Genomic DNA, 15,605 nt, shown 5'->3' with positions numbered 1-15,605 from the left:
TTGGCTAATCTAGTCCGGTCTTACTCTGCCCCTTCCCGCATAACCCATTTAAATACTGGCCCAAATTCCTCGACTATGGATACACAGGCCATATCGGAGGCCTTCTTACAATATTATGACAATTTATACACAGGCCCTCCGGATAATCCTATTAAGGGTATGCAATTTTTTGAAAAGGCAGACTTACCTGTCTTAACAGAGGAACGGACGGCACTGACAGATCCAGTTACGGAACCGGAATTGCTGTCTTTGATCAAATCACTTCATAATGGGAAATCACCTGGTCCAGATGGGTTTTGGGGCGGAGTACTACAGATTGCTAGCTCCCCACCTGACGCCTCACCTGTTGGCATTGTTTAATTCGTTGATACAAGGGACCTCTCCGCTTCAGGGATGTACGGATGCTAGAATAGTTGCGTTTACGAAGCCTGGTAAGGACCCTAAATGTGTCCAGTCTTATCGGCCTATATCTCTCCTAAATCAGGATCTAAAGTTATTTACTAAATTACTGGCCTCTCACCTCCAACTAGTACTGCAGCGTATTTTACACCCTGACCAAACTGGATTCGTAAAATCTAGAACCTCAGTGTTAACGCTTTCATTGACTCTAAAGCACTTGTGGTTAGTTGCGACGCGGTTAAAGCGTTTGACCGTGTTTCATGGTCACACTTGCTTAGAGTCCTTCACGCACAACAATTCGGGGTACAATTCATCAAGGTCTTCCGTATGCTTTATACTAATCCACAGGAGCACCTCACTATAAATGGATTGAACACGTCTTCATTTTCCCTACATCGTGGTACGCATCAGGGGTGTCCCCTTTCACCCCTACTTTTTAATTTGGCCCTTGATCTGTTGATTCAAACCTGTATGCAGGATGTTTCCTGGGAAGGGATAGGTATTGGCCCATGTACTGTGAAGATGTCGGCATTTGCTGATGACTTATTGCTCTACTTTGACGACCCCATTGTAGCATTCCCCTCCCTATTGACTATACTGAAAGACTTCAATTTGATGTTGGGTTTTTTAGTTAACTTTGACAAAACAGAGGCCATGGCCCTGGTTCCTCAGGCTAAACAAAATTGGGGCTCTAAGTTCCCCTATTAAGTGGACCACCGGTTTTATAACCTATTTGGCCTTGCGTTTTTCATCTAAACTAACTGACCTATATGCATTAAATTTTTCGCACTCTAATAAAATGGCAGATGATTTTGCACGATGGCGCCTGCTGATTTCATATCTGGGTAGATGCCATCTGTACAAAATGATCACCTTTCCACGCCTGTTCGATCCGATCCAAATGCTTCTGTTTTTATTGACTAAATGTGATATACACACGATTAACAAAGCCCTTAACAACTTCATTTGGGAGAATAAACGCCCACATATAGCCCTTTTTAAGTTGAAACAACCGTCTTCATTAGGGGTAGTGAATTTGCCGTGTCCGGAAGATTACTCCTTGGCTGCCAATTATAGATTGACTGGGTTGGGGGATCTTACCTGTCCTGGTTGTTCTGGTTGCAGTCCAGGGCTGTCACGTGTACCTTGCCAAAAGTAATTTGCCATGGTTGGAGTTGAGGCGCTGGCTGGGGTGTTGGAGCAGCAGCGCTGACATCAAGAGAACTGCCTAGTGCGGCTTGCTCAGTAATAAAAGTAAATAAAAGTTTATACAAAAAAAATAAAGCTGTTGTAACGGTGACCAGCTACTGCTGGCACCAAATGAAAACGGAGGAGCCCGAGCTGTGGGTGAGATGTGAGGGAGCAGAAAGCTTAACTGTTTGGTGACTGTTCCTGGTCTTCACTATTATACCCCCAACGTCATCCCTGTAGATGCCTATGGACTCTAAAGAAGAAAAATAGTATCCTTTTCTCATAGTCCATAAGGGATACTGGGGACACTTATTATGAAGGGGTATAGATGGGGTCCAAAGGAGCTGGTGAACTTTAAATTTCTTCAATAGGGTGTGCTGGCTCCTCCCCTCTATGCCCTCCCTCACAGCTCAGTCTAGGAAAACTGTGCCCGAAGGAGATGGACATACTTGAGAGGAGGAAACACGACAATACACAAGTGGTGAGATTAACGAACCAGCACACAGGAAAACAACCAACTAGCAACTGCTAGTGAAAACAGAAAAAGCTGACAATAACTTCACACAAGAACAATAACTTGCAGGAAAAAGTTGAAGCACAGAGGTAGGCACCCAGTATCTCTTATGGACTGCGAGAAAAGGATTTACCAGTAGGTAATTAAAATCCTATTTTCTCCAAAAATCCATAATATAATAATATTGGGGACACTTTAGCGATGGGGACCTCCCAAAGTTCCCAGAATGGGTGGGAACATGCTGAGATGCCTGCAAGACCGTATGTCCAAATTGGACATCCTCCATAGCCAGGGTATCAAACCTATAGAACTTGACAAACGTGTTTGTCCCTAACCAGGTAGTGTCACGACACAGTTGCAAGGCCGAGACACCACAGGCAGCCACCCAGGAAGCACCCAGAGACCTGGTATAGTGAGCCTTGACAGACTGAGTAACAGGTAAGGCCGCCGAAGCATAGGCCTGTTGAATAGTAAGCCTAATCCAATGGGCAATGGACTGCTTGGAAGCAGGAAGACCTTTCTTGTGAAGGACAAATAAGGAATCAGATTTCCATACAGCAGAAGTCCTCTTGATGTAAATCCTCACTCGTACCACATCCAAAGACTCAGAGAGAGAGTGGAAGTGCCTGAAGCAGTCTGGAGCACGATAGGCTGATTCAGGTGGAACGCAGAAACCACCTTTGGCAGGAACTACTGATGAGTCCTGAGCTCAGCTCTGTCCGCATGAAAGATCAGGCAGGGACTCCTACAGGACCACACGCCTAGCGGAAGCCAAGGCCAAGAGCATAACAGTCTTCCACGTAAGGTACTTGTCCTCAACCAACATCAGAGGTTCAAACCAAGAGGACTGTAGAAATTTCAGAACCACGTTGAGATCCCAAGGAGCCGTGGGCGGCACAAAGGGAGGCTGGATGTGAATGACACCCTGCAGAAACGTCTGCACTTCAGGCAAAGCAGCTAATTTCTTCTGGAAGGAGATGGACAGGGCCAAGATCTGGATCTTTATGGAGCCCAACCTTAGTCCCATATCCATACCAGCCTGTAGAAAGCACAAAAAGCACCCCAGGTTGAAAACCGCAGCCGTATACCTTCGACCTTCACACCAGGAGACATATCGTTTCCAGATATGGTGGTAATGCTTCGTCGTGACAGCCTTCCTGGCTTGAACCATGGTGGTAATGACCTTATACGGAATATCCTTCTCAGCTAGAATGTTCCACTCAACCGCCATGATGTCAAACGAAGCCGCTGTAAGTCCGGGTAGATGAACGGCCCTTGCTGAAGATCCTCCCGTAGTGGAAGAGCCCATGGGTCTTCTATGGCCATAAGATCTGCGTACCACACCCTTCGAGGCCAGTCGGGGGCAATGAGAATTGCCTGTAGTCCCTTTTTTCCGATTCTTTTTATAATCCTGGGGAGCAATGGAATCAGAGGAAACAGGTACACCAGCTGGTAAGCCCAAGGTGTTGTCAGCACGTCCACTGCCAGAGGGTCCCTCGTCCTGGAACGATAGCACGGAAGCTTGTTATTGAGCTGAGAGGCCATCAGATCGATCTGCGATCGTCCCCACAGATTCATTATCATCCGAAAAACCTGCGGATGGAGACCCCACTCTCCTGGGTGGAGGTCGTGACGACTGAGGAAATGCGCCTCCCAGTTGTCCACTCCTGGCATGAAAATGGCAGACACCGCTTTCGCATTCCTTTCGACCCAGAGAAGGCTCTTTGATCCCTCCCGCATGCAGGCCCTGCTCTTCGTACCTCCTTGTCGATTGACGTATGCCACTACTGTGGCATTGTCTGACTGAACCTGAATGGCTTGACCGTCGAGCAGATGAGCCCCCTGCAGGAGAGCATTATATAATCGCTCTGAGCTCCAGGATGTTTATCGGAAGGCAGGCCTAGAGGCTTGACCACCAGCCCTGGAACTGCTGAACCTTGGGTAACAGCACCCCAGCCCCGAAGGCTGGCGTCCATGGTCACAAAAATCCAATCCTGGATCCCGAAGCTTCGCCCCGCCAATAGGTTGTAGGGCTGCGACCACCACAAAAGAGAAATCCTGGTCTGTGGTAACAGACGAATGACCTGGTGCATCTGCAGATGCAAACCAGTCCAATTCTTCAGGAGATCCAGTTGGAAAGTCCTTGCATGGAATCTGCCAAATTGAATTGCCTCAAAGGAGGCCACCATCTTTCCCAACAGACGGGTGCAAAGATGTACCAAGACCCTGTATGGTTGTAGAACCGCTCGAACAAACTCCTTCACCATGTCTGCAGGTAGGCTTTTTGAGCCACCATGTCCAGGATCATCCCGAGGAACTGGAGGCGTTGGATTGGCTCCAGGTGGTACTTCTGAAAGTTCAGAACAACCATGGTGTGACAACAGGGATGCCGTGCGGCAGATGCTGTGCAGCAGTTCTTTTGACCTTGCTTTTATAAGCAGATCGTCCAGGTAGGGGACAATGTTCACCCCCTGAATCCTGAGTTATAACATAATTTCCACCATCACCCTGGTGAAAACCCTTGGGGCTGTGCATAGGCCGAAAGGCAGTGCCTGGAACTGATCGTGTTCCTCCATCAGAGCAGACCTGAGGTAGGCTTGATGAGGCGGCCATATTGGGACATGGAGGTAGGCATCCTTTATGTCCAGAGAGACCAAGAACTCCCCCTCCTCCAGACCTGAGATCACTGCTCTCAAAGACTCCATTTTGAACAAGAAAACCCGCAGATATGGGTTTAAAGATTTGAGGGTCAAAATGGGCCTCACTGAACCGTCCGGTTTTGGTACCACAAAAAGGCTAGAATAATATCCTTCGCCCCGTTGCTGAAGTGGCACAAGAACAATGATCTGGGTCTGGACTGACTTTTGAATGGTCTCCTGTAGGGTAAGGCACATGGGTTCAGAAGCCGGTAAACCTGATTTGAAAAACCTTTGAGGCGGAGAACTGTCGAACTCCAGTTTGTAGCCCTGGGAGATCAGGTCTTTCACCCAGGTGTCCTGGCAAGAGCCGTTCCAAATGGAGCTGAAGAATCTCAGTCGAGCTCCCACCCTGAGATCCCCCTGGAGCAGAGGGACATCGTAATGCTGAGGGTTTTGAGGAGCCAGAGCTAAAAGCTCTGGTCCTGAGATCCTGTGGTAGCAGGCTTACGTGACTTACCTCTGGAACCTCGTGCGCATTTGAGGTACCTCTGGCTTTACCCTTAAAGCGTGCAGTCTGAAAGGACTGCAGAGAAGGTCCAGTGTAAGAGCGTCTAGCTGGCGGAGCAGCATGGGGGAGGTACAGGGACTTTCCAACGGTCGCCTTCGAAATACAATTGTCTAACTCACCTCCAAACAGCCAATCACCTATGAAGGGCAAGGCTTCCACACGCTTTTTAGATTCAGTGTCCGCCACCCACCTGTGTAACCAAAATGCTCTGCATGCAGAGACCGCCATGATAGAGGTACGGGCATTAGTAACACAGATTCCTTTGATGGTATCACAGAGGAAGCGGGCAGAATCCAGAATATGCTGAACCAGAAACACCAAATCGGCCAGGGACTTATCTCCTGTGAGGCCCTCCTGAATGTTACCAGCTGAAGTGTGTATGGCATGTGTCATCCAACAACCCGCAATAACAGGCCTTTGGGATGCCCCTGCTGCAACATAAACAGATTTTAAAGCTGCTTCTGTTTTCCGATATGCAGGTTTCTTTAAGGCTGTGGCCCCTGGAACCGGCAGAACTAACTTTTAGACAGGCGTGACACTGGAGGCGTCCACCGCTGGGGGAGTTTCCCACACCTTACTCCCTTCCTGAGCAAACAGAAAAGCGGCCATCCATTTATTTATTTTTTGACACTTGGAATTTCTTATCAGGAGTAACCCATGGCTCCCTGAAAAGGTCATCCAGTTCCTTTGAGTCAGGAAATGTGACTTGTACCTTTCTCCGCGCAGAGAAAAAGGATTGCTGCACATCAGATTCATCACCAGGAATATTTAAGACATCTCTTATTGTAATTAGAATGGATTCCACCCCCTGTGCAGTAGAGGAATCATTTAACTCAGTATTTGATTCTAGCTCCTTCCCCTCTTCCATCTCCGATACCTCCTCCTTGGATTCCGAGAGAATATCAGGTAACCTCCTTTTTTGGGGTAAAGGATTAGAGAGAGAAGAAACATGTCTGCTGTCTGCCCTATCTTTTGTCAGAGCAGCCATAGACTGTTGTAACTGCTGCCTTTCCTGCCTAGCAGTAGTTAATTCATTTGACATGTCAGCCATCATAGTTTTAACTGCACCGAGCCAAGGAGGCTCCTGCAATTCACCCCCAGAAGCCCCACTAGTTTGTGAGGGTTGACTGCATTGTTCACACATGAGAGAATCCGCAGGAGAGGGGGAAAACCTGGTCTGACAAACAGCACACACAACTTTTTTCACCACGCTGACAGAGGACATTTACACATACACATACACATACACAGAGACACAGGGTACAAGCAAGCCTGCCCAGCATGTGTGGAGAGACTCAGAGAGGAGGAACCGGCACACAGCCTGATACTAACAACTGAACTGCTAGGAGACAGGCAATTTAGTGTACAGTGCGTGAGGAGCCTAATACAAGGGTTCCACAGCGGGCTCTTCCCCTTAACTACACCCCTGTACCAGTGTCTGGCCGTGGAGTATCACTTGGAAGAGCTGGCAGTCCTGCAGCAGCGCTGTGAGTGCAGGAAATGGCGCCAGGAAGCCGCTGGCCCCCTCTGAGGAAGTTCCGGCCCCTGCAATACAGTGTAAAATTAAGGTACTGACACCCAATTTCACTACCGCTGGCCAGTCTACGTGGGGGGGCTATGGGATCACCCCAAGGGAAGTCTGTATGCCCGCCCTGCGATTGCGCAGCACAAAGAACCGCAAGCGGGGTCCCCAGTTGCCACTCACCACTCTGTCGACCTTCAGGCTCTGTACTGGGGGGGGTAAGGCGTGCTGTGGGTGTGTGCGCGAGAGCGCAATGCCTGCGGTACACTGACCGTCAGGACCGTTGTCCTGTCAGCGGGATCCGAATCAGCACCTCCAGGAATCCGGTGTCGGTCCCCCCCAATGTCCCTCGGTGCAGGTATGCTGTTGCCCAACAACTTACCTGAAAATAACAAACTAGAAAATAAACTGGAGAAAAACTCTCTGGAGCTCCAGAGTGTGCATCCTCTCCTGAGGGCACATTTCTCTAAACTGAGCTGTGAGGGAGGGCATAGAGCGGAGGAGCAAGTACACCCAGTTGAAGAAATTTAAAGTGCACTGGCTCCTTTGGACCCCATCTATACTCCATCGTTATAAGTGTCCCCAGTATTCCTTATGGATGCCTTATGAAGGGAAGTTTCATGATGCACACATTCTAAAGTAATACCAGTCATCATTATAACCAGCACTTACACCTACCCCTTGCTACAGATGTGTCCTCCTACACCATGCAGCAAAAGACGCCTGGCACGAGTCAACCACACCAAGTAGTGTAAATCTGTATCCTATACTCACCACAGACGCAGCGACACACCACACAGTCTGTACCAGATGCTAGACTGCAAAATTAACCTTATAGAAATTGATTTTAAATCTGTACACAGTGGCAGATGAAGTACAATGGAACTTGTTGCAAGAAGCCACAGCTGCTGCGTCGTTTGTATTCAGATGTACAAGCATTGCATAAAAAATGAATGCAGTCTCTTAAAGTGGTTTTGTTGCATCACATTGTAACATACTGTCAGGTCCGGGTGTTTTTGTGAATCCGTTAACCCGGGACCAACCACAGGTGTAGGTGCTGGGGTATGAAGAAAGCAGGGAGGACGAAGAAAGTTCCGTTTCATATATTTATTAAAAATAACAATGCAGTAAAGAGTTGAATGACAAGTTGTTAATCATCATATTATACTGAAGTGTTGCAGGAATGGCAGAAATAATATGCAGGATGAATCTCAAAGACAAATTAAAGAAATGTTCATGGAACTGTATATAAAACAAGCTGATGAATAAATGTTGAATTGTCCAAATACAAACAAGCTTTGATGCTGAACTGCAGAATGTGTTTAACTGGGTAATGCAGACATGAAGAAATAACTGTAAGGATTTGCAATGAAGTTTTGAGAGTTAACTGAGAGACTGTGAAGAATTAGCCTTGTTATGATAACATAGAAAATAAAAGTACTGAATTGGGTTACTTGCGGGTTCCGGAGATCACTGTGAAAACTGTAGTAGATGACAAGGTGATGAACGGGTTAAATGCAGAGTAGAACAAACGAACAGCTGAGAGTAGTGGAATCCTCCAAACTTTGTATGGTTGATGGCAGGCAGACAAGGTAACCTCATGCAAGACTCTGGGAATTCAACCGTTTCCAGTAGGTGTGCAATTAACTGACAGCACAGCGGAGGGCCGGTGGATCTTTAGCAGTGAAGGCTGCAGACGGACCTCTGGGAACGGAGGCGATATCTGGACCACGGGAATCACACAGGAATGCACGGAGAGAGCTCAGAGCTAGAGCACAGCGTTGATACAACAAAGCACTGGCCCAGAGTAACATAATCCCAGCCTACTTAAAGGCAGCACAAGCACGGGATTGGCTTACACCTGCCCCCAGGTGTTTTCACAAGTGCTCTGTATTACCTATTTGGTCTCCAACATGGCCACCTCCTATACAGCAGACACATCGCAGTGCCTTAGGCCATTTGGTCCCCGCACTCCCAGTTCCCAGACTCTGCATTACCTGTGCCACTGATCATGCCGCGTCCCCACACGGGCGCACAGCACCGCGAGCAACCGCACTGGCAACGGATGAACCCCAGAACCCGCAAAGGTGAGAGACCGGTTCGTGACACATACATTCGAGTAAAAGATGCTTGGCGCAAGCAGAGTCACAGGGGTCCTGACATGCAGAGAAGGGCTGTTTGGCCCATCTGTGGAAATAGTGTATGAAAACACATCCGGAGGTGCAGGAAAGCCATCTGATTTGCATTTACAATGCATACGCACGACTTGCAAGCAACACATCTGTTGTGTTGTATCATCCTCGGTGACTTTAACATCTCTATCGACATCACTAATGAAGCTTCCTCTAACCTTCTTGCCCTTTCCACCTCCTTTGGACTTTCTCAATGGTCCTCCACCCCTACTCACAATCTCGGCCACTCCCTCGACCTTGTCTTCACCCACCGATGTGATTTCTCTGATTTCTCTAACTCTTCCTTCCCTCTCTCTGACCACCATCTACTTTCTTTCACCCTCTCATCTTCCCCTCTCCTCTCCACGCCCAGACCCACCATCACCAGACGCAAACTCGGGTCTCTCAACCCCGCTAACCTGTCCTCCCTCGAGACCTTCCTCTCTCCTCTTTCCACTATGACTTGCCCCAACCAGGCAGCCTCCTTCTATAACTCTTCCCTTACCGCTGCCCTCGACTCTGTGGCTCCACACTCCTCTGTCCCCCTCCGCAGCTCCAAACCCCAACCCTGGCACACCAAACTTACGCGATTCCTACAAAAATGTTCACGCTCCTGGAGGAGATCCCACTCTCTGGCGGACTTCCTCCATTTCAAGTTCATCCTCTCCTCCTATAGCTCTGCTCTTTCTTTCGCCAAGCAATCCTTTTTCCAAGCACTCATCTCTTCTCAGTCCTCCAGTCCACGCCGACTCTTTGAAACTTTCAACACTTTCCTTCGCACCCCTCCTCCTTCCCTCCCCTCCTCCCTCACTGCCACGGACTTTGCCTCCTACTTCATCTCCAAAATTGAGGATATTCAAAATTACATCTCCTCCAGTCACCCCTCTGCTGCCCCCCCTCCCCTCCATCTATCCCACCCTGTCCTGCTTCCGTCCCACCTCAGACAAGGAAGTCCACTCCCCCATCTTATCCTCCCACCCCTCAACCTGCCCCTTGGACCCCCCTCCCCTCACGTCTTCTCCGCTCCCTCCCCCCAACTGCCTGCTCCCACCTTGTTCACCTCTTTAACCTATCGCTCTCTACTGGCATCTTTCCCTCACCATTCAAACATGCTCTGGTGTCCCCTATTCTAAAAAATAAACAACCTCAACCCTTCATCACTCACTAGCTACCGCCCCATCTCTCTTCTCCCTTTCGCCTCCAAACTACTTGAACAACTGGTCTACAGCCGTCTCACAAGCTACCTCTCTGACCACTCCATCCTTGATCCACTACAATCTGGCTTTCGCCCACTCCACTCACCCGAGACTGCCCTGGTGAAAGTCACCAATGACCTGCTTTCGGCCAAATCCAAGGGCCACTTCTCCTTGCTCATCCTTCTGGACCTCTCTGCTGCCTTTGACACCGTGGATCACACTCTCCTCCTCCGCACACTCCAAAACGTTGGCCTCTCTAGCACCGTCCTTGACTGGATTACCTCATACCTCACTAATCGCTCCTTCTCTGTGTCTGCCTCCGGAACCACCTCACACCCTTCCATCCTTCCTGTTGGTGTCCCTCAGGGTTCTGTCCTAGGCCCCCTTCTGTTCTCCCTGCATACCTCTTCCCTGGGTGCTCTCATTAACTCCTTTGGCCTTCAATACCACCTCTATGCTGATGACACACAACTCTACCTCTCCTCTCCTGATCTGTCCCCCTCTGTCCTCTCTCAGGGTTCCAGTTGCCTCTCTGCCAACTCCTCCTGGATGTCTGAGTGCTTTCTGAAGCTCAACATGGACAAAACTGAACTCATTATCTTTCCCCCAGCCAGAGCAACAACCCCTACAAATATCTCTATCACTGTTGACAACACTATCATCTCCCCAGTTCCCCAACTCCGCTGCCTGGGCGTCACTCTTGACTCCTCCCTCACCTTTGCACCCTACATCCAAGCTCTGGCGCAATCTTGTCGGTTCCAGCTACGCAACATTGCTCGCATCAGGACATTTCTCTCCCAGAGTGCAACTAAACTTATCATCCACTCACTGGTCATCTCACGACTCGACTACTGCAATGTTCTCCTCACTGGCCTCACTTGCTCCCACCTCGCTCCTCTCCAATCTGTCCTCAACTCCGCAGCTAGGCTCATCTTCCTCTCCCGCCGCTCCACTTCTGCCACTTGCCTTCGACATAACCTATACTGGCTCCCATTCCCCTACAGAATCCTCTTCAAACTCCTCACCCTCACATACAAGGCCATCTCTAATTCCACTGCTCCCTACATCTCCAACCTCCTCTCCCCTCATACTCCCTCCCGCCCACTGCGGTCGGCTGATGACCGTCGCCTCTCCTCTGCCTTGGTCACTGCTTCACATGCACAAGGTCAGGATTTTGTCCGTGCTGCACCCTTCAGTGGAACACGCTCCCCCGCTCCATTAGACTCTCCCCAACCTTGCAAAGCTGCAAACGGGCGTTGAAAACCCACCTATTTATCAAAGCGTACCCCTCCAATGCATAGCCTAGTCCTTAGGCTGCTCCTTCATCTCCCTGCCCCATGCCTTGAAGATCTCTGCTTTGCTTGCATACCGCCACAAGGCTTCCTCCTGCTTGCTTGCACCTCATGTCATCTGTCTGTCGTCCCTCCCCGCTAGATTGTTAGCTCTTCAGAGCAGGGCCCTCTTTCCTCTTGTTGTCTAAACCCTCTTCTCGACACATTTCACTCAGCGACCATCTTTACCTGCTTTTTCTCCTACTGGTAAAGGCTCCTCTCTCTCTATGGCCGCCAGCCTCAAGTAGTACAATGATTACTCTCTCGCTACTTACATCTAAGCTGTATTATGTTTTGAGAATTGTGGTGCTCTTTGTTACCTGTACACTTCTATTTGTTATTTATTTACTGTTATGCTAAGTTTTGTCTCCCTGTACTGTCCTTTGTACGACGCTGCGAAACACTTGTGGCGCCCTATAAATAAAATGTGATAATAATAATAATCTGTTACACACCCCGATACACCCACAAAACTGTTCACTTCTATGTATTTGCATTGCCATCTGGAAATGACCGTTTAGTGGCCGCAGGGAAGCGGCTGAGGTGCGTACACTTCCAAACATCCATACGAGGTCCGGCACATGCACAGTATATGAACACTGGTTCATTCGAGGCTGCATGTGAAGTGTTAGGCCCATGTCTCCCAAAGCCCGTTACTGGCTGAAGCGGAATGCAGTTCCTGCCAAAGAGAGACCGATTCACATGGTTTTATTTCTTCTTTATTAAATTAGAACAATCACATAGCGGCTGCATTAGAAGTCATTACCATCACTCTACATTGGACAAACTGGTACAGTGACACAAACTTTACCACCGCATGAATGATGAATGTTATGGAATGTATTGCTAGGTGCCGTGCTCTGTAAAATATAATCTGTACTGTACACACAACTACAGATTGGAAGAAGTCAGAGCAGACACCTAAATAACAGTGGTCCTATAAAATTTACCTGATTAAGACCTTACAATTATTGCAGATCTCCCACATAAAATGCCAGAATGTAACAAAAGCAGCATAACAAAACAGTGGCAGAGATGGCTGGTGTAAAATGGCCCAGATAATCTCATTACACTGAGCTCGGCGGTTACCTGCTGACAAAGGTGCAATCAGACACACAGGACAAGGCTAGATGCTGATTGCAGCTTTATTATCAGATAACCTTTGCTAGGTACAACATATACGCAGAACATAGAACACGAAGGAGCGGCTGCTACTCAATGGGCAAAGAAACAAAATAGTAATGAAATAGACGTAAAGGACGAAAAGGCACTTCCAGAAGAATGATTCTAAACTACAATACTGACATACAGCTACATAAATGTGTAATATACATAAGGCCCATTGTTTTCAATTTCAACATAAAAAAAAATAAAAGCAAAGCACCGTATGTAGGAACATTCACATAGGCAGATGTGTACATGCACTGGATCATGCAGAGATCCAGCTTCACACTAAGTCCTTCCTGCTCTCCGGATACAACACACCCGCAGTCCTGTCACTCAAGGTGGAATGGAAGAGAATCTTATCTCTCTAGAAACGGTGCAACTTCCTGACTTCACTCATTGCTCCAATAGCAGGAGAACAGGATCTGCCAGCCGTCATCACTGTCATTCAATGCCCTAAAGCTTTATAGACAAAATGCTGCAGACACTTCACGAAAGCACCATCCATTTTGTGTATGTAAAGTTCTATCTGAAAACAGGAGGGCTTTCTTTACAAAGGAAAACATATTGCATGTGTATAATGGGGTAGCAGTTATCTGTCCATAGGTCAACCCACACTCAACCCACAGTACAAGCCCCATTAAAACAACCTGTGATAACACATTACAAAGCAGGTCTTTTTTTATTCTTGTCTATGTCTCCTCAATATAGAAGATATGATCTGCAATGGCTACTCACCATGTGCCACAGCTACTCTGCTCTTACTGATTGGTAGACACTGGACTATCAGTGATGTCATGGTGGGTGGAGCCTGGGCGGTAAGAACATTTCCCATTTCTTGCCATTAGAAAAACATGTATAAAAAATACACACAAAGATGTTAAAGTATATACTGTAAGGCAGAATTCCCTTCACTGGATCGTACTAACAAGGGTTAAATATCATTAAGTAGAAGTCATGAAATGTCTATGGAAAGGGAACCCTTCTTACCCAGATTATTGTATCACTAACATATATAATAACCTCTGAGGTGTATTATAGGTGAGGGAGACCCTTCTTAGGGTAAACTTATACTTATGGGATCTCTAAAGTTTTTTGAAGATTCCTGCTGAAATTTCATCATTAGGTTAATATATATATTTGTACAAAAACTCATTAAAAAGTCAACTTAACGCGGGAAGGAAGTCTAGTAGGGAGATGAAATATTGTAAGAGGAATCAAGCTGTAAATATAACAAGAGTCCAAACCAGATGGCACTAGGCTAGTTAGGCGATAGTTCCGTTATGCACAGAGGTTAGTAAGGCCGCTGGTTGGTCCCACTGGCACCGGGAGCACAGGGCAGGCGTAACAGCTCCTTTGAGAAACACTTTAGTGGAGTGACGGATGTCCTCCAAGGAAAGACACGACTGACTCTGCATCTCTGCTTTTGGCATGGTCGTAGTCTGACATTGGTGAGGACGAAGAGACAAGATGGCAAAAGCTTGGAGGAGGAAAAAAAAAGGTAAAAAAAACAAGCTCTTCACAAACTATTAGGGCCTACTGGTCCAGAGACTTCAGACCATCAAGGAAGATGGTTGGTGTTAAAATGTGAGTAGATCCTATGGGAAAGAGAAAATTAAGTGAATATCAAGAAACAATAGAAATGAATGCAAAAACAAAACAAAACAAGATACGAGGAAAAAAAAAAAAAGTGTCATAAGTGGTTACATAGAACTGACCAATCAAAACCTCCCATTTTGAGTCGGTAGCTTTGGTTAACTCGTAGGCACATCGCATTTCAGACATGGAAACCCCTCCCAAGACATAGACCAGAAGCCGGGGTCCAGATCGGTATTCTGCAGCGCTACGTGTTTTGTGCCAGTGACCGAACCGTGCACTGAGAAATACAAAGAAGAGGATGAGAAGCAGAGCCTGGAAATAAGAGGCAGACACTACACTCAGAGACTTCCTCACCTCACCACTGTCTGGGCGGATCCTACTTGAGTACATGGCTCGGACACAAAAGGCCATTGTTTTTTATCCAACTTATCTTCAATAGCATCCTAGAAATAAGACCAGCAATTATATAATAAAAGCAGAGCAAGGTTTAAAGGCATTTAGTCTGCCCGTATAAAGGTCAACAACAGCAACAGCAGCGATACCTCCATGACGTCTCTCAGTGCTGGCGTCCAGCGTGACAGCTGGTAGGTTGGCTCTGGACGGACCTTTCTTTCAGGCTTGTGGGGAGTAGAGGTTGGCTGCTGTAAAAGACAGATGACTGAGTCTCAGTGTGTAGATTGATAACTGTATGGTCTCTGGGACACAGAGTAGCACAAGGAAAGATAAGGAGAATCACAGTCACAATGACACACACACAGACATAAGAAGCTGAGCAGGCTAGAATGTAACACCATACCCCCAGTATCACACGGGTCCCCAGCTGCTGCAGGTTGCGGATGATGTTGCTGTCACTCTGAATATTGGCATGCTGGATTAGTTTGGTTAAATTCTCCTCTGTTATTCCTATATGTAACAATTACAAATAACGTTACAAACGAATAGCAATTCCTTGAGACACTCATTAGCAACATTATGAGTGCATATCATCTACCTATGGAATTATTATCTAACAGAAGACGTGGCAGTCAGTCTGGTCATGCTATGGTATACCCCTTTTCCCCTGCTACAATAACCCGGGTTATTGCCGGGTTAACCTGGGTCGTGGCCCAGTGGAAAAGTGTTCCAAAAAAATAACCCAGGTAGCTAGCTGGTTTGGACCCAGGAATGACTTGGGTAACAGGATAGTGTAAACGGGTGAACCAGGCCCGTTAAAAGCATGGGATGAGCCGGATCACCGGTGCTTGGAGAAGTCATCTCCTTGCACCGGCAGAACAGAAAGACTACACCCATGTGCACTGTAAATGGCATCGA

General features: G+C 47.6%; 1 protein-coding gene across 2 annotated transcripts in view; it reads right to left on the bottom strand.

Annotated features, from left to right (window-relative positions):
- Positions 1–12,234: 12,234 nt before the first annotated feature.
- The window catches only part of STXBP2 (syntaxin binding protein 2), a 97,343-nt gene continuing 93,972 nt past the window's right edge, over positions 12,235–15,605 (bottom strand). For both annotated transcript variants that reach the window (XM_063931626.1, XM_063931627.1), the window contains exons 15-19: positions 15,091–15,197; positions 14,837–14,935; positions 14,649–14,737; positions 14,414–14,571; positions 12,235–14,293 (exon numbers count right to left, since the gene is read on the bottom strand). In XM_063931626.1, coding sequence (XP_063787696.1) covers positions 14,232–14,293; positions 14,414–14,571; positions 14,649–14,737; positions 14,837–14,935; positions 15,091–15,197 — 515 coding nt within the window. In that variant the 3' untranslated portion in view covers positions 12,235–14,231. The remainder of the gene's footprint in view (positions 14,294–14,413; positions 14,572–14,648; positions 14,738–14,836; positions 14,936–15,090; positions 15,198–15,605) is intronic.

The sequence above is a fragment of the Pseudophryne corroboree genome, chromosome 6, assembly GCF_028390025.1.
Source record: "Pseudophryne corroboree isolate aPseCor3 chromosome 6, aPseCor3.hap2, whole genome shotgun sequence".
NCBI lineage: Eukaryota > Metazoa > Chordata > Amphibia > Anura > Myobatrachidae > Pseudophryne > Pseudophryne corroboree.
This window is presented reverse-complemented; position numbering and strand designations above follow the sequence as displayed.